Source organism: Schistocerca gregaria, chromosome 3, assembly GCF_023897955.1.
Source record: "Schistocerca gregaria isolate iqSchGreg1 chromosome 3, iqSchGreg1.2, whole genome shotgun sequence".
NCBI lineage: Eukaryota > Metazoa > Arthropoda > Insecta > Orthoptera > Acrididae > Schistocerca > Schistocerca gregaria.
This window is the reverse complement of record NC_064922.1, coordinates 552,424,766-552,449,609: the sequence shown is the minus strand read 5'-3', so window position 1 is coordinate 552,449,609 and position 24,844 is coordinate 552,424,766. Positions and strand designations below refer to the sequence as shown.

Sequence of the window (24,844 nt, the reverse complement as noted above, 5' to 3'; positions counted from 1 at the left end):
TCTAAGGCATTTGACTGTGTGAATCACAATATTCTCCCAGATAAATTGACGTTTTATGGAACTGATGGTGTAGCCCAACTTGGATAATATCATATCAAACCCAAATAAAGCAGAAAGTTGTACATAGTAGTAACAGTCTGCCGGTAGTATTGTGACTAGGAAGAAATCGCGTATATGATTCCCCACGGTTCCAACTTAGGTTCGCTATTGTTCCTCATATATGTATGATTTTTCGTCTAATTTGCAACAAGCAGAAGTGTTTCTACTGTAATCAATCCATGAATACATACAGCAAAAGAAGAAATGGTTCTTAAAAGTGTCATTGACTGGTTTTCTGCTAATGGTCTCACTCTCAATTTTAAAAAGACACACATATTCAGTACTGCACATCTATGGGTACTACACTAATGATAAGTGTAGTACATCCTGAAGAAGTAATAAATGGGATGGAAAATTCAAAATTAATTAAACTGGAAACAACACATTTTGGGACTCATAAAACAACTTATTTCCGCCGCATTTGCGCTTAGAATCATGACAGATCTTAGGGAGAGACATATTTTGCATATTTTCATCAATAATGTGATATGGAATAACGTTCTGGCGTGACCCTTCTTTAAGAAAGAAAATAATCATCACTCAAGAATGGGCTGTAAGAATGTTACGTGGTGCTCACCCACGATCACATTTTGAATACTGCCTCACAATATAATTATTCCCTCATGGAGTTGGTCGTAAAAAAATCACAGCGGTTCAAAAGGAACAACGATGTTCATAATTACGATACCAAAAGAAAAAAATGTCATTCATCATTCCACATTAAGGTTATTTTTAGCTCAAAAACGTGTGCAAAGTGTAGCTTCCCAAATTTTTGATCATTTACTCAGTGATATAATATAGCTGAAAGGCAACAAAGTAAAATTTGAAAACAAACCGAAAAAGTTTTTTCTTGGCAGCTCCTTCTACTCCGTAGAAAAATTTCTGTTTTTGTTAAGTTATGAAAGGTGGTGGGCACGAATTACTAGCTCAGATCTGTTTATTTAATAATAATCATTAAAAAATTTGTAAATGCTCAGCATGTAGTCATATTTACAAATTAATCTGCAGTCTGAATGCAAAATGACTCGTCGGACATCATTTCGATGTATCGTGTGAATGATGCATGGAACATAAAACTAACTAGCTATTCGGACGGAAACTTGAAGTATCGATAGGCCATCAGGGATAATGTGGCTAGAAAGCAGCCACGGTTCCCCGCTGCTCTGCAGACGGCACAAGCGGACACTACGCTGAAGGATTTCTGCGTTTAAAGCGCATGGTCACGTCCTGGCACTTCGTCAGCGGAACTACAGCAAACAACAGAGGTGCCATTCATTAGTGAAATGTTACACCAAACTGCGCGGGTGTTCAACCCACACGCCGAGAGGTTGGTAACCCCGCTGTTACGTGATTTAAAATTTACCGAATGGTATTTACAAGCTCGTCTGACCGAACCAGCTATGAGAGTAACATTTATGATACATATCTATAAATGGGGATGGGTAGAGGAAAGGGTTCAGTGGTTGAGAGAGTATGTGGTCACATTTCAGTTATTGCCAAATCTAGTAAAATTTACAAAGAACTTTTCAGTAAGAGGTCACTTATCTGTACGACGTTGCACTCCCTCTGGCGTGGATGCGTGCACCGATTCGGTTGGAAAGGGCTTCAGAAACTTGCTGTGTCCTCTCCTGAGGCAAGCTGGCCCACAGGTACTGTAGCTGATGCTTCATATCTTGGATGAACTGGGACAAATTTAAAGTCCGAGTTGGATCACATATATTCCACTGGGAACGATCTGGAGATCTTGTTAAACATGGGAGTGCCTCAAAATCACACAAACTATTCATATGTATACGTGGCGTGGTTGGACGAGCATTGCAATGTTGAGAAATGACACCACGATTCTGTCGCACGAGAGGTAACACTTGACGACGCAGGGTGGCCGCAACGCACCGCTGTGCCGTCAGACTTCTCTCAATCACAGCCAGCCGAGATCTGAGACCTCTCCAAAATTTTGAAAGAATGGGACCTCTACCTATATCGCAGCTATACTCTCCAATGATGGTCAGCCGGGGTAGTGGAAAAACGCGTTTCACCGCTGATGCCATTTATCAGCGACCCATACTTCTCAATGAGCGCTCCATTCTAAACGTTGTTGCGTTAACGGCAACCTAGACATGGAATGGTAAATCCCGAGTCGAGCAATTACTAGTCTTCGACCAATGGTTCAGGAGACACGGAATGTTTTATCAAGTTCATTACTTGTTCTCGGATGGCAGACGCAGATGTGCACAGTACCGCGATCTTCCCTCATGGTGGTCAGATTTGGTCCACTGCAACGTGGACGTCGACCGCCTCTGCCCTTAAATTCACATACAGTCCAACATCAGACCACTGACACCTCTGAGCACCCCACAAATCTGGACACTGCGCGATTTGACCAGCCGGCCAATCTCAGACACATCTCAAACGCTCTCAGGTGCTCGTGACGCTTCTCATACGAGTTCGTGCCATCTCTGTTTCTTTCACTGTGGCCACTCATCATCAGACGCTGGTCATGCCCCTTACATATCTTACCACGTCCGGTAACAACACAAAACGCAAACAGCACTAGTCCATTCCGGTGGCCGTTCTGTCTGTCACAGAGAATTACAACTCTTATCATGGTGCGTACTTGTATGAAAGTACAGTGACATCTGACCAAATGTTCTGGAGACTTCCCTTTTGTGTTAGGCAGAGTACGCATATAATAAAAAAACGCAAATATAAGGACATTAATCGTAATTTTACTGGTTTCTGTATTTTTCGTACTATTTTTATGCCTGAATGTGAAGCTGGAAGACTAAAACTTGTGTTCACAGACTGGACCGTATGAAGCCCCATTATGGTTGGTGCAGATTTCCTCCCACACGTGTGTTTTCAATTGAAACTGTCGAACCGCGCCATTCAGTACAGTGCTCGAGTCGTACTTGCTTACAGTCTTCTCTCTTTCGGTATTAGTTCTCGACTGATGTACGGCGACAGTGCTGTGTTTGGACTGCTCATCTAGCCAGGCATTCACTACAAGAATTTACAAGAGGACCGCACCTACTTGTCATGGCCGATTTCGTCCAAATGTATGGTATATGCATATCTTGGCCGAAATGAAACTGACAGAAATGAGAGCTCCGGATGGTCAAGCGTTTGGAAAAATTTTTGGTACTGGTCGAGTGAGGCATGAGTAATTTCTGATAGCGCAGATTTCATGCAATGGTTGGCGCAGCGGAAACAGTACAGAATGGGAATCTGAAGGTCGTGGGATCGAGTCCATGTGAAGATGCTTTTCGTTCTTTTTTCAGTTTAAAGTTTTGCGTTACTTACACGGCAAATAAACTGAAATAATGTTCAATATATTGGATTTTCGTAACGAAAGAAGACTGCTATTGTACAGTATTAAAGTGATTTCCTCGCTGCACTCAACTTTTGCAACCCTGTGACATCTGTTTCTCAGCAGGTAAAGAATTTAACCAGAAATATTCAAAACTATAAATCTTCAAAACTACTCTTATCCCGTCGTGAGAGGACAAGAAACCACATCCCCAGAAGACTGTATCAAAATACATTTCATAGCCAATACTTGGCGAAACGATGTGGTGCGCGTGTTTCGCTGCTAGTGTGTGAAAGGAGAGACCTTTTATGAATGTAAACCAAGTTTGTGTTTCTATAGAAACTTTACAACAACCATGTAATTATAAAAATGGAGCGTTTATAATGTGTGCAAGATGCCCAGAAAGTTACCGCTTCACCTCTTTTTACGATGAGTATTACCCTAGCACTTATAAATCACCATCTGTAAAACAATAAAAGTGTCTACTGTTATACACGAAGTGCTTGTGTATGCCTTACAATCCATTACTGGAAATTCATTTGCAATCCCAAATTTTGCTTCGCCTTTTATTTTCACATCTTATATGAAAATATTAATAAAGGCATTATATTCAGCATTATTTCGGTTTCTCTGCAGCATAAGCAACGTAAAAACAAAAAATAAGCGTCCACATAGGGACTCGTTTTATATCCCTCTGATTACCGTTCTGTTCTCTTTCCGCCGCACCAACTGCTACCTGGAAACTAAGCTAACATAAATGGCCCATGCTTCGCCCGACCCGTGCCAAACATCATATTTTTTCTAAACGCTTGGCCATCTGGAGTTCTCACCTCGGTCGCATTCAGTTCTCACCAAGCCCTGCATATATTATAAATTTGGTCGACGTAGGGGATGACAAGTAAACGCGGTCCCTTGTCAGTCATCACCGACCGTTCGGCAGTGCCATTATTACGAAATAAATCTGGGGTGAACAGCCTGGTATCAGTGTACATAGGACACAATATTTCGGCAATCGACCACGTTGCCATCATCAGGTGCGCTGATGTACTGACGGCGTCATGTATATGTAGGTCAATCCTGCTCCTCCCTCAGGCGCTTCCTATGAGTTGGTGCGGTCCGCGCCCCTCGCGCGGTCCAGGTACAGCGTCCGTTCTCCCGCCGTCTGGGCGCTGCGTCCTAGGTTTTCTCGTTCAGGAGGGTCTGCCGGAACCGCTCTCGTTGTTCTTCCCTCCTCCACCGAAGTCGGTACACTCTGGGAAATATCCTTTATCTTCTTAATTCTTGCAGTTTAGTGTGCCGTAGATGTTCTCGGCATCGGTCCTCAATGGCACGAATGGTCTACCCTACGCATACACTACCGCACTGGCAAGGTATCTGATAAATCCCTGATTTACGTAGACCAAGGTTACATATACATGGCGCCGTCCCACCGCCGGTCAGTACATCAGCACACCTGATGATGGCAACGTGGTCGATTGTCGAAATATTATGTCCTATGCACACTCATACCAGGCTGTTCACCCGAGATTTATTTCGTTATAAAATACGCCTAGAGAAATTGAAGAATCACAGTGCTGTTATTGTTACACCAACCGCCACATCATTCAGTAGCGAGTCATACTTAACTTTTTGGTACGTATGCCGAGTAGGACAGTTAAAATCACTTCTGATATCTTTCTTGTAGACGGATATGAACAATAAACTGAGCTTCAACAGCGTTAACTGAAAACTGTACCCGTACTTTAAGTGATACCGCGATTTTCGGGACGGTAACTTCTGACGTTATGCTGGAGGCCCTTCGCTGTGTGGGGGCGGCGGCGGGGGCGGTGGTGGCGGCGGCTGCGGCACAGCCACTCGTAGCGGTCCTCCAGCCGGCCGACGACCTGAATAATCGATTGCACTACGCACTCGAGAAGCGGCCGCGTTAGCAGGTTTTTAAGTATTCATCCGCTACACACTCTTCTCACTAAGCGATTACCTAGCATAAAGCGAGCACAGATTCCGCCTCTCCCTGCGTGCGCCTGGTTACGATCACTGTACATAATACTCAGTCGAGTAACACATCGTCTTCAGTTTTTCCATAAGGTGCAACGCAAGTGCAGGAGTTGAACAAAAATATGGAAACATCACGAGAAATGCTAGCTTGAACGTAAATACAGATTCTAGCCAAGCCTGAAGGATGCGCTATTGTATTCTACATCTACATCTACATCTACATGGATACTCTGCAAATCACATTTAATCACATCGAACCACCTTCACAATTCTCTATTATTCCAATCTCGTATAGCGAGCGGAAAGAATGAACACCTATATCTTTCCGTACGAGCTCCGATTTCCCTTATTTTATCTTGGTGATCGTTCCTCCCTATGTAAGTCGGTGTCAACAAAATATTTTCGCATTCGGTGGAGAAAGTTGGTGATTGGAATTTCGTGAGAACATTCCGTCGCAACGAAAAACGCCTTTCTTTTAATGATGTCCACCCCAAATCCTGTATCATTTCTGTGACACTCTCTCCTACATTGCGCGATAATACAAAACGTGCTGCCTTTCTTTGAAGCTTTTCGATGTACTCCGTCAGTTCTATCTGGTAAGGATCTCACACCGCGCAGCAGTTTTCTAAAAGAGGACGGACAGCGTAGTGTAGGCAGTCTGCTTAGTAGGTCTGTTACATTTTCTAAGTGTCCTGCCAATAAAACGCAGTCTTTGGTTAGCCTTCCCCACAAAATTCTCTGTGTGTTCCTTCCAATTTAAGTTGGCCGTAATTATAATACCTAGGTATAGTAGAATTTACGGCTTTTAGATTACACTGATTTATCGAGTAACCGAAGTTTAACGAGTTCCTTTTAGCAGTCATGTGGAAGACCTCACACTTTTCGTCATTTAGGGTCAACTGCCACTTTTCGTGCCATTCAGATATCTTTTCTAAATGGTTTTGCAGTTTGTTTTGATCTTCTGATGACTTTATTAGTCGATAAACGACAGCGTCATCTGCAATCAACCTAAGACGACTGTTCAGATTGTCTCGCAAATCGTTTATATGGATAAGGAACAGCAAAGGGCCTGGGGAACGCCAGAATTTGGGTAGTCATATTGTGGTTACTCCTCGGAGTCAAACTACTGCCAAGGATTATGTGACCATTTTGGCTGATCAGGTCCATACCACTTCACATTGTTTGTTCCCCACTGGTGATTCATTGTTTCAAGAATACAGGATCCCGTTCACAGAGCTCGCATCGTCCAGGAGGGGTTTTATGGACAGGAGGATGAATTGTCTAATCCTCCATGGCGACAAAAGTCGCCAGACCTGAACATTATTAAGCCTCTTTGGTCTTCTTTGGAAATGAGGGATCGCTATTCATTTCCATCATTATTACCTGAACTTGCCGCTACTCTGTAGGAAGAATGGTCTAACTTCCCTTAAAAACCATATAGGACCTGTATCTGTCGATTCCGATACGGCTGTGAACTGTTTTGAATATCGAAAATTTTCCGACATAGAGTTAGGCATAGTAATGTGTTGTGTTCGTGGTGTTTCCATATTTTTGTCCCTCCCCCCGTCCCCCTCCCGTGCATGAAAACAGACAGCAGATTACTGTTCGGAGAGATTTCGCGTATTTAACTTTTACTCAATGCTTCACAGTACGTAAATCTGGAAATTTCACACTCATTAAGTTCACGATGGGGGAACGCTGTCAACTGTCACAAATTTGAGGAATGGTCCGTTTATTAAATCTTAATTTTTGTGTTCAAACTAAGACAACAAATATCACTGGACAACATAATAATAATCTGGAGAATCATCACACTAATGCTGTGTAACACCACCTCAAAACTTGATAATTACCAAAATATGGAGAGGAACAGAGTTCTCAAGTTTATTCAGGAATACCGTCTTTAGGTAAAACCACTCATTGATGACTGGATCCCAGAAAGCTAGCAAACTGCAGAGATGGTGACTGCTACGTTTCATCCACTGATCCAAATAGTCCCTTTTATTTTCTGTGGGATTAAGTTGAATGGCTTGATGGGATTACAAGGACCAAACTACGAAGTCATGGGTTCCTCAGACATTTGTGTGCCAAGCCGGGAATAGTCCCCAGTGAGGAAGGACACAAAAAACACATCCCAAAGAACCCCGTTATATCCGAGAATCACGAAAGCCAGCGGACAGACGCAAGTGGCGCTGAGAGAGGGGTAAAAGGGTGGAAGTGGGAGAGCTGCTCGGCCAGAAAGGAGCTGGAGGTCCCTGGAAACGGGACTGAGGCTTGGTGATTTAACTGGCCAGTAGAAGTGTGTAAAAGTGCCCGAGTGTTCGTCTACGAGAAACGTGCACGTGTAGCCCTGTCTTCTTGGAAGATAGGAGTGCCCACAGCATACTCATCGTGTTAACGTCAAAGCAGTGGCAATACTTCGTTACCGATAACGTTGAAATAAAGTCCCTGGTTCATGTCCACGGTAACTTGAATGAATGAAGCCAAGTCGTGGTACGAAAAAAACCAAAAACACCATAGAACCACCGCTGTCCTGAACTACTCTCTTCACGCATTTTGGGTTAAACGCCTCATTGGACTACGTGCGCTCGTAATGCCTTGTTTATTTTGAAAAAGAAGTAAAATTGCGTCTTTTCAGACCACACCACTCGTCTCCATTCCGCTATTGCCCAATTTCTGCATTGTATGATCCACTACATCTACATCTACATGACTACTCTGCAATTCACATTTAAGTGCTTGGCAGAGGGTTCATCGAACCACAATCATACTATCTCTCTACTATTCCACTACCGAACAGCGAGCGGGAAAAACGAACACCTAAACCTTTCTGTTCGAGCTCTGATTTCTCTTATTTTATTTTGATGATCATTCCTACCTATGTAGGTTGGGCTCAACAAAATATTTTCGCATTCGGAAGAGAAAGTTGGTGACTGAAATTTCGTAAAAAGGTCTCGCCGCGACGAAAAACGTCTATGCTGTAATGACTTCCATCCCAACTCGTGTATCATATCTGCCACACTCTCTCCCCTATAACGCGATAATACAAAACGAGCTGCCCTTTTTTGCACCCTTTCGATGTCCTCCGTCAATCCCACCTGGTAAGGATCCCACACCGCGCAGCAATATTCTAACAGAGGACGAACGAGTGTAGTGTAAGCTGTCTCTTTAGTCGACTTGTTGCATCTGCTAAGTGTCCTGCCAATGAAACGCAACCTTTGGCTCGCCTTCCCGACAATATTATCTATGTGGTCCTTCCAACTGAAGTTGTTCGTAATTTTAACACCCAGGTACTTAGTTGAATTGACAGCCTTGAGAATTGTACTATTTATCGAGTAATCGAATTCCAACGGATTTCTTTTGGAACTCATGTGGATCATCTCACACTTTTCGTTATTTAGCGTCAACTGCCACCTGACACACCATACAGCAATCTTTTCTAAATCGCTTTGCAGCTGATACTGGTCTTCGGATGACCTTACTAGACGGTAAATTACAGCATCATCTGCGAACAACCTAAGAGAACTGCTCAGATTGTCACCCAGGTCATTTATATAGATCAGGAACAGTAGAGGTCCCAGGACGCTTCCCTGGGGAACACCTGATATCACTTCAGTTTTACTCGATGATTTGCCGTCTATTACTACGAACTGCGACCTTCCTGACAGGAAATCACGAATCCAGTCGCACAACTGAGACGATACCCCATAGCTCCGCAGCTTGATTAGAAGTCGCTTGTGAGGAACGGTGTCAAAAGCTTTCCGGAAATCTAGAAATACGGAATCAACTTGAGATCCCCTGTCGATAGCGGCCATTACTTCGTGCGAATAAAGAGCTAGCTGCGTTGCACAAGAGCGATGTTTTCTGAAGCCATGCTGATTACGTGTCAATAGATCGTTCCCTTCGAGGTGGTTCATAATGTTTGAATACAGTATATGCTCCAACACCCTACTGCAAACCGACGTCAATGATATAGGTCTGTAGTTAAATGGATTACTCCTACTACCCTTCTTGAACACTGGTGCGACCTGCGCAATTTTCCAATCTGTAGGTACAGATCTATCGGTGAGCGAGCGGTTGTATATGAGTGCTGTAGGGAGCTATAGTATCAGCGTAATCTGAAAGGAACCTAATCGGTATACAATCTGGACCTGAAGACTTGCCCGTATCAAGCGATTTGAGTTGCTTCGCAACCCCTAAGGTATCTACTTCTAAGAAACTCATGCTAGCAGATGTTCGTGTTTCAAATTCTGGAATATTCCATTCGTCTTCCCTGGTGAAGGAATTTCGGAAAACTGCGTTCAATAACTCCGCTTTAGCGGCACAGTCGTCGATAACAGTACCATCGGCACTGCGCAGCGAAGGTATTGACTGCGTCTTGCCGCTTGTGTACTTTACATACGACCAGAATTTCTTCGGATTTTCTACCAAATTTCGAGACAATGTTTCGTTGTGGAACCTATTAAAGGCATCTCGCATCGAAGTACGTGCCAAATTTCTCGCGTCTGTAAATTTTAGCCCATCTTCGGGATTTCGCGTTCTTCTGAACTTCGCATGCTTTTTCCGTTGCCTCTGCAACAGCGTTCGGACCTTTTTTGTGTACCACGGGGGATCCGTTCCATCTCTTACCAATTTATGAGCTATGCATCTCTCAATTGCTGTTGTTACTATATCTTTGAATTTGAGCCACATCTCGTCTACATTCGCATAGTCAGTTCGGAAGGAATGCAAATTGTCTTTTAGGAAGGCTTCTAGTGGCACTTTATCCGCTTTTTTAAATAAAATTATTTTGCGTTTGTTTCTGATGGGTTTGGAAGAAATGGTATTGAGCCTAGCTACAATGACCTTGTGATCACTAATCCCTGTATCAGTCATGATGCTCTCTATCAACTCTGGATTGTTTGTGGCCAAGAGGTCAAGTGTGTTTTCGCAACCATTTACAATTCGCGTGGGTTCGTGGACTAACTGCTCGAAATAATTTTCGGAGAATGATGATGTTCTCTTTTATGTGCCATTGAGGGCGATGGCCTGTGCGTCGTATCTGACTGCAAATGTCCACTGCATGCCGGTCCCTCCGCTAACCGCACTGTTAGCGCAGAAGCTGTTTGAGAAGGACCTGCGTCCTGTCGGATTTCAAACCGACTGTCATTGACATGACGTGACACGTCTCCAGTTCCTGCCGATCAGGATCTTTTTACAGTCGTTATTCTTCCGCCATATTACATGGCTTCGAGAGGTACACCCAGTTGCACAGTTCGCATTAATACATAAGCAGTTCGGGCACCTTACTCCACGACGCGATCATGCACGTGTCCATACACAATAGCTCATTTCTCTCATTTTATCACGTTTTCATGTCGATCCGTCTTTCTGCTCTGACTCTATACAACCGACTGACACATACACTCGGCTTAAAGGCCTTGACCTGTGTAAGTAGCGGAAGGTCGTATGACTACCTGGTACCAATTCTGTACCATCTATAGCACTCCAACTAAACAGTGTGCTCTTTTGAGGAGGAAACAAATTTTTTGTCTAGGGATCTCGTATCCCATATTTCATGAAAGTGTGTGTTTCTCGTTTGAGTATTCTCCAGTTATCGTCAGTAAAGAATTAATTCTTTCCAGTTTTTGATTGTCGTTAATTTTACAACACTGCCACTATTGTTAGATGAGACTGAGGGAACTGACCTAATGGGTAAGAGATTGGACTCTTTGAAATTATGCACATATAGGAGGTACAACGTGTTTTTTTTTTAAAGGAAGTACCATTTTAAAACAAAAATAAAAATAGTCTTTTATTACCAATTTTGCTTTTAGGTGAGAACCTCTACTTTAATCTACTGTTCTACATAATTCCCACCAGTATTAAGGCATTTATCGTATCGCACAACCAGTGTTTGAATACCATCATCATAGAAGCCTGCCACCTGATTAGACAACCACTGGAACATGGTAATTTTGACATCATCGTTTTTGTGGTGCTGACCACACAGATGCTTCTTCGAAGGTAGAGGCACGTGGTAGTCACTCGGCGCTAGATCGGGGTTGTCTGGAGGGCGATCTAGTTATTCCCAGCCGAATGATCTGATCAGCTCTTGAGTTCGATTGATTGCATATAGACGGGCGTTGTCATGAAGCAAAACGATTCCCTTACTCAGCCTTTTTGTTCTGGATCGCACGGTGCAGTATTTTTGAAGTCTCATATTAAATCGTGGAATTTATTGTGTCACCATAAAGCAAAACATCCACAAGCAATACCCTCTTCCTGTCGCAGAAAACAGTACACATCATTTTCCGGGCTGAAACTGTTTGCTTGAACTTCACATTCTTGGGTAATGTTGAATGCCGCAACTGGTGCTTTGATTCATGCGTAACATAAGCCACCCATGTTTCGTCACATGTGACACTTTGGCTTAAAACCCCGTCACCTTTCTCACTGTACTACTCTAGGAAAGTCAGAGAACTGGCTAAACGTTTGCCCTTGTGAATTTCAGACAGCGTTTTCGGTACCCAGCGTCAGCATAACTTTCGATAATTTACACGTTATGCAACAACTGTATAGAGCACTTTTCTTAATATTTGAGGAAACTAATCACATAACATCGAAATGGTAAGGCGTCTGTTCTCTGTCACTTTTTCATCAATTTCTCCACTAAATCGTCAATAATGACTGAAGGTCACCCACGTCTTTCTTCATCACCCTCATTTGTACAGTCATCTTTAAAAACTCTCACCCATTTCCGTACCATCCTATCGCTCATAATATTTTTCCATACACTCACTGAACAAAACGAATGACCGCATGGACTTCACAGTCGGTTGGATTCTCAGGCGGAGGAGACGTTTGAGATACAAACAAACTGAAACACGCCAGATAATTACGTAGTGGCGTCTGTAGCTTGCCAATAGAGTGCAGTCCACAGCACGGCTGCGTTGCAGCGGCGGAATTTCGGAACATTACCGACTTCAAAAATACGTCTCTTATTAGCAGGTGCTGGCCATCAGAGCAACAATACGCCAACAAGCCTATTCAAGTGAAAAAAAAAAAAAACATTTTCCCGAGCTACATACATATGTTCATCTTGTTTATGAATTTCGTGGAAGTGATAGAACAGCCCAACAAGGCCAATAGCGGTTGTAAGTGCATTAAATTGTGCAGTGTACAGCAGAGACCAGGCATTAGTTAGTATTTTCAAAATGTTCCTAAGTTTAGAAGATGTCAAGCATAGATAAATCTTTGGAGACTACTACCAGGTCACGATTTTTAACAATTATAACATCGAATTAGTGATTTCAAACACTTTCTGGCAGGTCAACGGCCTAAAAATGGAACTGCATGGAATTCAAAACATAAATTCAGATCTTTTAAAGAGTGATTGAGATGGTAAGTGGATTTAATAAAGTTTGGTAACTTCTTCTATGAGTATGACACCTGCGAGAATGTAACAATGATCATGATCCATGCTGTTGTGCTACTGAAGTTATTTATAATCATTTTCAATTTAATAGATATTTGTAAGAAGAAATGATGTCTAAAAAATTTGAGCAGAAAAATTATTTAATTCTTCTGTTTTCTCACGCAAACGTATTTCTATTTTCAGACTGACTATCAAAGCTAAATGTCCCATGGAACTAAGGAACTTCCCTATGGACAGACAATCTTGCCCTCTTATCCTTGGCAGCTGTAAGTATATTGTAAATAGTATTATCGTTAAGAAATAAACTTCAATAAACGTTTGAACTATTTTAAAATAATGTATGCACGTTGCTGTCTTTAGAATCTAGAGTGTCATGTAGTTCCTGACCACCATTGTTAGTAGTTAAAAGCTGTATGTTTCCTGCAGTGTCATCCTCGTAGTCTGCATACACTCATGAGCAGGCTTGTTTCTCTTACTTAACCGCATTTCCCATGATCTTTGAGGCATTTAAACTCTCTCACTTTTCTGCACTTTCGTGGTCGTAAATTGTCATGGGGATGATTTATGAAAAAGTTGAATCAATTTAGGGTGGCCAATGAATACTTAGTTAAGTGTATCTACTTGTAAGAGATTTATGTTCAATGTGTACACAAAAAACGAAAGTATTTACAGGGGTTGAATGAAGAGTAATGCCTCCACCTTCGTTAGTTGGGTTTGTGTGGAAATATTTTAATAATTCCATATAATCACCAGCCAATTGGATACATTTCTGCCAACGATGAACAAGTGTTGTGAAGCCGTCACGGAAGAAGTCGACACTCTGTTTCCGCAACCACAGTCACACAGTTCTCTCAACGTCTTCATCAGAGGCATAATTATATCCCTGCAGACCGTCTTTCATTATCGGGAACAGATGAAAGTAATACGGTGCTAAATCTGGACTGCATGGAGGATGCAGTACGGCGGTGAGATTCAGTCTCTGAAGTTCTGCTGTGGTGGCGCGTGAAGTGTGTGGTTTGGCATTGTCATGCTGCAGGAAAACATTTCCCTTTTCCTTTGGACCCTTGCTAGCCGTCGTTTCAGAGCTGACAGCGTTGTGATGTAACGCTCTCAATTTCTTATTGTTCCACGATCAAGGAAATCAATATGGATAAGACCATATGCGTCCCAGAACACGGTGGCCATGATTTTTCCAGCTGAGGGCTGCGTCTTGAACTTCTTTTTATGGGGCGAGTCTTTGTGTCGATATTCCATAGACTGACGTTTCATCTCCGGATCGTAATTGTGTACCCACGTTTCGTCTTCTGTCACATCTGAATGGAGAAATGCGTCGCCTTCATTCTCGTAATGCGAGAGGAGTTCCTGGCAAATTTCAAGTCTAAGCGTTTTCATTTCAGGAGTCAGCATCTGGAGTACCTATCGTGCACAGATCTTCGGATATCAACATTTTGCTTGCGAAACTCGGTGGTTGTTGTCTCAGGACGTCCAACTCTTTGCCACGCAGGTCGGATGTTCCCGTTTCGACATCTTTAAGCTTACTCCCCCAACGACGCACAGTACTCACATCAACACAATCACTATAAACTTCTTTCATTCTCTGATGAATCTCCTTCTACATCTACATCTACATCCATACTCCGCAAGCCACCTGACGGTGTGTGGCGGAGGGTACCCTGAGTACCTCTATCGGTTCTCCCTTCTATTCCAGTCTCGTATTGTACGTGGAAAGAAGGACTGTCGGTATGCTTCTGTGTGGGCTCTAATCTCTCTGATTTTATCCTCATGGTCTCTTCGCGAGATATACGTAGGAGGGAGCAATATACTGCTTGAATCTTCGGTGAAGGTATGTTCTCGAAACTTTAACAAAAGCCCGTACCGAGCTACTGAGCGTCTCTCCTGCAGAGTCTTCCACTGGAGTTTATCTATCATCTCCGTAACGCTTTCGCAATTACTAAATGATCCTGTAACGAAGCGCGCTGCTCTCCGTTGGATCTTCTCTATCTCTTCTATCAACCCTACCTGGTGCGGATCCCACACTGCTGAGCAGTATTCAAGCATTGGGCGAACAAGCGTACTGTAACCTACTTCCTTTGTTGTCGGATTGCATTTCCTTAAGATTCTTCCAATGAATCTCAGTCTGGCATCTGCTTTACCGACGATCAACTTTATATGATCATTCCATTTTAAATCACTCCTAATGAGTACTCCCAGATAATTTATGGAATTAACTACTTCCAGTTGCTGACCTGCTATTTTGTAGCTAAATGATAAGGGACCTATCTTTCTATGTATTCGCATCACATTACACTTGTCTACATTGAGATTCAATTGCCATTCCGTGCACCATGCGTCAATTCGCTGCAGATCCTCCTGCATTTCAGTACAATTTTCCATTGTTGCAACCTCTCGATACACCACAGCATCATCTGCAAAAAGCCTCAGTGAACTTCCGATGTCATCCACCAGGTCATTTATGTATATTGTGAATAGCAACGGTCCTATGACACTCCCCTGCGGCACACCTGAAATCACTCTTACTTCGGAAGACTTCTCTCCATTGAGAATGACATGCTGCGTTCTGTTATCTAGGAACTCCTCAATCCAATCACAAAATTGATCTGATAGTCCATATGCTCTTACTTTGTTCATTAAACGACTGTGGGGAACTGTGTCAAACGCCTTGCGGAAGTCAAGAAACACGGCATCTACCTGTGAACCCGTGTCTAAGGCCCTCTGAGTCTCGTGGACGAATAGCGAGAGCTGGGTTTCACACGACCGTCTTTTTCGAAACCCATGCTGATTCCTACAGAGTTGATTTCTAGTCTCCAGAAAAGACATTATACTCGAACATAATACGTGTTCCAAAATTCTACAACTGATCGACGTTAGAGATATAGGTCTATAGTTCTGCACATCTGTTTGACGTCCCTTCTTGAAAACGGGGATGACCTGTGCCCTTTTCCAATCCTTTGGAACGCTTCGCTCTTCTAGAGACCTACGGTACACCGCTGCAAGAAGGGGGGCAAGTTCCTTCGCGTACTCTGTGTAAAATCGAACTGGTATTCCATCAGGACCAGCGGCCTTTCCTCTTTTGAGCGATTTTAATTGTTTCTCTATCCCTCTGTCGTCTATTTCGATATCTACCATTTTGTCAACTGTGCGACAATCTAGAGAAGGAACTACAGTGCAGTCTTCCTCTGTGAAACAGCTTTGGAAGAAGACATTTAGTAATTCGGCCTTTAGTCTGTCATCCTCTGTTTCAGTACCATTTTGGTCACAGAGTGTCTGGACATTTTGTTTTGATCCACCTACCGCTTTGACATAGGACCAAAATTTCTTAGGATTTTCTGCCAAGTCAGTACATAGAACTTTACTTTCGAACTCATTGAAAGCCTCTCGCATAGCCCTCCTCACACTGCAGCATTTCGCTTCGCGTAATTTTTGTTTGTCTGCAAGGCTTTGGCTACGTTTATGTTTGCTGTGAAGTTCCCTTTGCTTCCGCAGCAGTTTTCTAACTCGGTTGTTGTACCACGGTGGCTCTTTCCCATCTCTTACGATCCTGCTTGGCACATACTCATCTAACGCATATTGTACCATGGTTTTGAACTTTGTCCACTGATCCTCAACACTGTCTGTACTTGAGACAAAACTTTTGTGTTGAGCCACCAAGTACTCTGAAATCTGCTTTTTGTCACTTTTGCTAAACAGAAAAATCTTCCTACCTTTTTTAATATTTCTATTTACGGCTGAAATCATCGATGCAGTAACCGCTTTATGATCGCTGATTCCCTGTTCTGCATTAACTGATTCAAATAGTTCGGGTCTGTTTGTCACCAGAAGGTCTAATATGTTATCGCCACGAGTCGGTTTTCTGTTTAACTGCTCAAGGTAGTTTTCAGATAAAGCACTTAAAAATATTTCACTAGATTCTTTGTCCCTGCCACCCGTTATGAACGTCTGAGTCTCCCAGTCTATATCCGGCAAATTAAAATCTCCACCCAGAACTATAACATGGTGGGGAAATCTACTCGAAATATTTTCCAAATTATTCTTCAGGTGCTGAGCCACAACAGCTGCTGAGCCCGGGGGCCTATATGTTGTTGTTGTTGTCTTCAGTCCTGGGACTGGTTTGATGCAGCTCTCCATGCTACTCTATCCTGTGCAAGCTGCTTCATCTCCCAGTACCTACTGCAACCTACATCCTTTTGAATCTGCTTAGTGTACTCATCTCTCGGTCTCCCTCTACGATTTTTACCCTCCACGCTGCCCTCCAACGCTAAATTTGTGATCCCTTGATGCCTCAAAACATGTCCTACCAACCGATCCCTTCTTCTAGTCAAGTTGTGCCACAAACTTCTCTTCTCCCCAATCCTATTCAATACCTCCTCATTAGTTACGTGATCTATCCATCTTATCTTCAGTATTCTTCTGTAGCACCACATTTCGAAAGCTTCTATTCTCTTCTTGTCCAAACTAGTAATCGTCCATGTTTCACTTCCATACATGGCTACACTCCAAACAAATACTTTCAGAAACGACTTCCTGATACATAAATCTATACTCGATCTTAACAAATTTCTCTTCTTCAGAAACGCTTTCCTTGCCATTGCCAGTCTACATTTTATATCCTCTCTACTTCGACCGTCATCAGTTATTTTACTTCCTAAATAGCAAAACTCCTTTACTACTTTAAGTGTCTCATTTCCTAATCTAATTCCCTCAGCATCACCCGATTTAATTTGACTACATTCCATTATCCTCGTTTTGCTTTTGTTGATGTTCATCTTATATCCTCCTTTCAAGACACTGTCCATTCCGTTCAACTGCTCTTCCAAGTCCTTTGCCGTCTCTGACAGAATTACAATGTCATCGGCGAACCTCAAAGTTTTTACTTCGTCTCCATGAATTTTAATACCTACTCCAAATTTTTCTTTTGTTTCCTTTACTGCTTGCTCAATATACAGATTGAATAACATCGGGGAGAGGCTACAACCCTGTCTCACTCCTTTCCCAACCACTGCTTCCCTTTCATGCCCCTCGACTTTTATGACTGCCATCTGGTTTCTGTACAAATTGTAAATAGCCTTTCGCTCCCTGTATTTTACCCCTGCCACCTTTAGAATTTGAAAAAGAGTATTCCAGTCAACTTTGTCAAAAGCTTTCTCTAAGTCTACAAATGCTAGAAACGTAGGTTTGCCTTTTCTTAATCTTTCTTCTAAGATAAGTCGTAAGGTCAGTATTGCCTCACGTGTTCCAACATTTCGACGGAATCCAAACTGATCCTCCCCGAGGTCCGCATCTACCAGTTTTTCCATTCGTCTGTAAAGAATTCGCGTTAGTATTTTGCAGCTGTGACTTATTAAACTGATAGTTCGGTAATTTTCACATCTGTCAGCACCTGCTTTCTTTGGGATTGGAATTATTATATTCTTCTTGAAGTCTGAGGGTATTTCGCCTGTCTCATACATCTTGCTCACCAGCTGGAAGAGTTTGGTCATGACTGGCTCTCCCAAGGCCGTCAGTAGTTCTAATGGAATGTTGTCTACTCCGGGGGCCTTGTTTCGACTCAGGTCTTTCAGTGCTCTGTCAAACTCTTCACGCAGTATCGTATCTCCCATTTCGTCTTCATCTACATCCTCTTCCATTTCCATAATATTGTCCTCAAGTACATCACCCTTGTATAAACCTTCTATATACTCCTTCCACCTTTCTGCCTTCCCTTCTTTGCTTAGAACTGGGTTGCCATCTGAGCTCTTGATATTCATACACGTGGTTCTCTTCTCTCCAAAGGTCTCTTTAATTTTCCTGTAGGCAGTATCTATCTTACCCCTAGTGAGATAAGCTTCTACATCCTTACATTTGTCCTCTAGCCATCCCTGTTTAGCCATTTTGCACTTCCTGTCGATCTCATTTTTGAGACGTCTGTATTCCTTTTTGCCTGCTTCATTTACTGCATTTTTATATTTTCTCCTTTCATCAATTAAATTCAATATTTCTTCTGTTACCCAAGGATTTCTAGCAGCCCTCGTCTTTTTACCTACTTTATCCTCTGCTGCCTTCACTACTTCATCCCTCAGAGCTACCCATTCTTCTTCTACTGTATTTCTTTCCCCTATTCCTGTCAATTGTTCCCTTATGCTCTCCCTGAAACTCTGTACAACCTCTGGTTCTTTCAGTTTATCCAGGTCCCATCTCCTTAATTTCCCACATTTTTGCAGTTTCTTCAGTTTTAATCTACAGGTCATAACCAATAGATTGTGGTCCGAGTCCACATCTGCCCCTGGAAATGTCTTACAACTTAAAACCTGGTTCCTAAATCTCTGTCTTACCATTATATAATCTATTTGATACCTTTTAGTATCTCCAGGGTTCTTCCACGTATACAACCTTCTTTCATGATTCTGAAACCAAGTGTTAGTTATGATTAAGTTGTGCTCTGTGCAAAATTCTACTAGGCGGCTTCCTCTTTCATTTCTTAGCCCCAATCCATATTCACCTACTATGTTTCCTTCTCTCCCTTTTCCTACACTCGAATTCCAGTCACCCATTACTATTAAATTTTCGTCTCCCTTCACTATCTGAACAATTTCTTTTATTTCATCGTACTTTTCTTCAATTTCTTCATCATCTGCAGAGCTAGTTGGCATATAAACTTGTACTACTGTAGTAGGTGTGGGCTTCGTATCTATCTTGGCCATAACAATGCGTTCACTATGCTGTTTGTAGTAGCTTACCCGCATTCCTATTTTCCTATTCATTATTAAACCTACTCCTGCATTACCCCTATTTGATTTTGTGTTTATAACCCTGTAGTCACCTGACCAGAAGTCTTGTTCCTCCTGCCACCGAACTTCACTAATTCCCACTATATCTAACTTTAACCTATCCATTTCCCTTTTTAAATTTTCTAACCTACCTGCCCGATTAAGGGATCTGACATTCCACGCTCCGATCCGTAGAACGCCAGTTTTCTTTCTCCTGATAACGACATCCTCCTGAGTAGTCCCCGCCCGGAGATCCGAATGGGGGACTATTTTACCTCCGGAATATTTTACCCAAGAGGATGCCATCATCATTTAATCATACAGTAAAGCTGCATGTCCTCGGGAAAAATTACGGCTGTAGTTTCCCCTTGCTTTCAGCCGTTCGCAGTACCAGCACAGCAAGGCCGTTTTGGTTAATGTTGCAAGGCCAGATCAGTCAATCATCCAGACTGTTGCCCCTGCAACTACTGAAAAGGCTGCTGCCCCTCTTCAGGAACCACACGTTTGTCTGGCCTCTCAACAGATACCCCTCCGTTGTGGTTGCACCTACGGTACGGCCATCTGTATCGCTGAGGCACGCAAGCCTCCCCACCAACGGCAAGGTCCATGGTTCATGGGGGGGGGGGGGGGGGCCTATAGAGACATCCAATTACCATGTCTGAGCCTGCTTTAACTGTGACCTTCACCCAAATCATTTCACAATTCGAATCTCCGTAAATTTCCTTCGATACTATTGCACTTCTTATCGCTATAAACACGCCTCCCCCTTCACTGTCCAGCCTATCTCTGCGGTATACATTCCAATCCGAGTTTATCATTTCATTACTGTTTACGTCTGGTTTCAGCCAACTTTCTGTTCCTAGTACTATATGGGCGTTGTGACCGTTTATTAATGAGAGCAGTTCTGGGACCTTTCTATAGACGCTCCTGCAGTTTACTATAAGCACATTAATATTGTTATTCCTTGTTGCATTTTGCCTACTGCCTTGCCGCGTCTCAGGAGGCGTCTTGTCGGGCCTAGGGAGGGAATTCTCTCACCTAAAAAAACCCCATGTGCACTCCACACGTACTCCGCTACCCTCGTAGCCGCTTCCGGCGTGTAGTGCACGCCTGACCTATTCAGGGGGACCCTACATTTCTCCACCCGATAGCGGAGGTCGAGAAATTTGCACCCCAGCTCTCCTTTGGGGTGACACCTTCTGTGGTCAAGAATTCAGTGACTGCACGTTGCTTAAATCGCATTGATGGACCGTCTGCGCAGGGTTCCATACTTTACACTGTAACAACACAGCCGTTCATTGCTAAGGCTTCCCGCCGACTGGAGCTGTAGAGAAGAGGCTACGGAACAAGACTATACCTGCCGCATACCACTGCTGCCAACTGTTGAAGAGCTACGAAGGTGGATGCAATATTTTTCAGTCAACCCTCGTACTTCAATACCAATCATGTCGGACAACAGCACACTTTTTAAAAAAACTTTTCTGTGTATCCATCTCCACCAATCACTAGCAGCCATTGAATTTTAGTGGTGCTACGCAGGCTGTCAACGTGGTAGGTGTAGCCCCCCTCTCTGCTACTGCTTGTCAGATTTAGTCCTTGTTTCCACATCGCGCCCTCTGTCTGCACATAATGCCTTTTGATGTGACTCTGATCTTTGACTCAAACGAGTCCATTGTTTTATGCATGCATGCAAGTCGGAAGCAACAGGCACTGCGGCACCAGACAGCGAATTTCAATTAAAAGTGCCCTCCCCTCTAAGGGCCTGTACACCAGTAAAGTCATATGGTGACAGGTACTCCTGCAATTCTGTCGGAGCCGGCCGTAGTGGTCGAGCGGTTCTAGGCGCTACACTCTGGACCCGCGCGACTGTTACGGTCGCAGGTTCGAATCCTGCCTCGGGCATGGATGTGTGCGATGTCCTTAGATTAATTAGGTTTAAGTAGTTCTGAGTTCTAGGGGACTGATGACCGCAGCAGTTAACTCCCATAGTGCTCAGAGCCATTTTTTTTTTAAATTCTGTCGGATGGTAACTCACTCAGATGTACTGAAGATGCTATTTATAGATGAAACCTGTATAAGCAAGAATAACAAAAAGCCAGTAGGATTGCGACTGACTGCTGTGTTCCTATCCTTCCTAAATTTATTAACGAATATAAGTGTTCCAGAGAAGTTTCGATAAATTAATTTCATATGGGAAAGCTCTTTTTATTTAGAAAGCCACAGTTAGTGTAGAATCAGTTTTAAGTCGTGAGATTCTTACCTCAGTATGAAGTTCAGAGGTACTTCGTCATCTGCATGTCTTTCAAAACTTTTGTCATTGCACTGGTAGGCGTTCGATTGGAAGTAAATCAGTGGCGGTGTAATTATAATGCCGAACAAAACTTTTAGAAAATGATTCATTTTATTACGTACGCGTCTGTTGCTTTACAATTGGGTATTAAATGGGCTCATTAAGTCATCCAAATACTTTGAACAGATAGTGTTTTGTGTGGTTACCGCCAACAGTGGTTATGATTCTAACATGCAGCTCAACTTCACTAATAGCTGTGTAACAGTATCGCGTGCGCATTGCTACCTGAGTCACCTCCCCTCTAATATGAGCCCAGTTTATGTGTGCATGTCATTTATAGCAGCGATTGTAATATGTGACCCGCAACTATCGCATATTGTGATCTTTCCCTTGTATAGAAGAGGGAAAAGTTATCCATTTTTAAAGTGACGTTAACAGGGGAATGTGAGATCCTTTTGCTTTCCATGTTGTTGTTGTGGTCTTCAGTCCTGAGACTGGTTTGATGCAGCTCTCCATGCTACTCTATCTTGTGCAAGCTTCTTCATCTCCCAGTACCTACTGCAACCTACACCCTTCTGAATCTGCTTAGTATAGTCATCTCTTGGTCTCCCTCTACAATTTTTACCCTCCATGCTGCCTTCCAATACTAAATTAGTGATCCCTTGATGCCTCAGAACATGTCCTACCAACCGATCCCTTCTTCTGGTCAAGTTGTGCCACAAACTTCGCTTCTCCCCAATCCTGTTCAATACTTCCTCATTAGTTATGTGATCTACCCATCTAATCTTCAGCATTCTTCTGTAGCACCACATTTCGAAAGCTTCTATTCTCTTCTTGTCCAAACTATTTATCGTCCATGTTTCACTTCCATACATGGCTACACTCCATACAAATACTTTCAGAAATGACTTCCTGACACTTAAATCTTACTCGATGTTAACAAATTTCTCTTCTTCAGAAACGCTTTCCTTGCCATTGCCAGTCTACATTTTATATCCTCTCTACTTCGACCATCATCAGTTATTTTGCTCCCCAAATAGCAAAACTCCTTTACTACTTTAAGTGTCTCATTTCCTAATCTAATTCCCTCAGCATCACCCAACTTAATTAGACTACATTCCATTATCCTCGTTTTGCTTTTGTTGATGTTCATCTTGTATCCTCCTTTCAAGACACTATCCATTCGTTCAACTGCTCTTCCAAGTCCTTTGCTGTCTCTGACAGAATTACGATGTCATCGGCGAACCTCAACATTTTGATTTCTTCTCCATGGATTTTAATACCTACTCCGAATTTTTCTTTTATTTCCTTCACTGCTTACTCAATATGCAGATTGAATAACATCGGGGAGAGACTACAACCCTGTCTCACTCCCTTCCCAACCACTGCTTCCCTGTCATGTCCCTCGACTCTTATAACTGCCATCTGGTTTCTGTACAAATTGTAAATAGCCTTTCGCTCCTTGTATTTTACCCCTGCCACCTTCAGAATTTGAAAGAGATTATTCCAATCAACATTGTCAGAATCTGTCTCTAAGTCTACAAATGCTAGAAACGTAGGTTTCCCCTTCCTTAATCTAGCTTCTAAGATACGTCGTAGGGTGAGTATTGCCTCACGTGTTCCAACATTTCTACGGAATCCAAAATGATCTTCCCCGAGGTCGGCGTCTACTAGTTTTTCCATTCGTCTGTAAGGAATTCGCGTTAGTATTTTGCAGCTGTGACTTATTAAACTGATAGTTCGGTAATTTTCACATCTGTCAACACCTGCTTTCTTTGGGATGGGAATTATTATATTCTTCTTGAAGTCTGAGGGTATTTCGCCTGTCTCCTACATCTTGCTCACTAAGTGGTACAGTTTTGTCAGGACTGGCTCTCCCAAGGCCGTCAGTAGTTCCAATGGAATGTTGTCTACTCCGGGGGCCTTGTTTCGACTCATACTCATACTTGCTTTCCATACACCAGGATTTATGCAAACAACACATTTCTGTTGGGAAATACCTTAACTGAATAAAGTAACACTACGGTGTTAAATATAGATATATTTCTGTCATATAGACTGCTGAATGCTTTTAGTAACTGCAGAGTACCAGATTTGAGGGTGCTCTGAGAGGTTACATGTAATGGTGTAAAGAGACCTCAAGTGTGTATAGTAGAATTTTTGAAAATTCAGTTTAAAATATTTGCATGAATAAATTGGGTTGAGTCATTTCTATGAATTCTATTTTATGCATAGTTTAAACACTTGTAATTCTAAACCAAATGAAGTTTTGACACTTTTGCTTGCCATGAGGTATTCATAATATCATCCAAGAATTAAATCTCTGTTCAAAAAATGCATTGCATTACTTTCCTGTACCAATTCTTATCTTTTTAGCAGGTTGTAAGTACCTGTGCTCGTTTCTTAGTTTATTTACAAAAATCATAAGAATGTGCAAGATAATTTGATGCTCATTTCATGAAGCGCAGTAACAGTTTTATTTTCAGTAAAATCAAAGAAATCTGCTTCTTTTTCTACTCTCTAGAAGTGGTTCATAATATTTACGTTACACTCGGATATCTGATATAAACACGGGTATTACTAAGTTATACCCGTTTGTTTGAAACTGAGCTGCTTCATCTTTGATAGTTTTTAGTAAATCATCGTCACTCCAAGCTGAACAGGTTTAAATCTGTGTGTCATAGGATGTTCCTCTTCACTGTACCTCTGTCTTGCACACGGTACTGCTAGGTCAGTGTGGAATCATACAGTTGTTCAAAATCTCTTGTGACTGAAACTTCTTTCTCGTCAACTAAGATTTTGGCAGCATCTCTAGAAAGACTATTTTTCACTTACAGATCAAAATCTGTCTACAAACCATGACATGAAAGCGATAACAATACTGGTCGCACCGTACACGAAATGACAGCTTCTGAAGTAAAAGTAATCTTCTATGCAATTGTAGCAGCAACACAATTGAGACTTCTTATTCA

At 42.5% G+C, this 24,844-nt stretch overlaps 1 protein-coding gene across 1 annotated transcript in view; it reads left to right on the top strand.

Annotated features, from left to right (window-relative positions):
* LOC126356041 (gamma-aminobutyric acid receptor alpha-like) overlaps nt 1-24,844 on the top strand; it is a 563,407-nt gene that overhangs the window by 497,981 nt on the left and 40,582 nt on the right. The window contains exon 5 of the mRNA XM_050006721.1: nt 13,002-13,084. Within this exon, the coding sequence (XP_049862678.1) occupies nt 13,002-13,084 (83 nt within the window). The remainder of the gene's footprint in view (nt 1-13,001; nt 13,085-24,844) is intronic.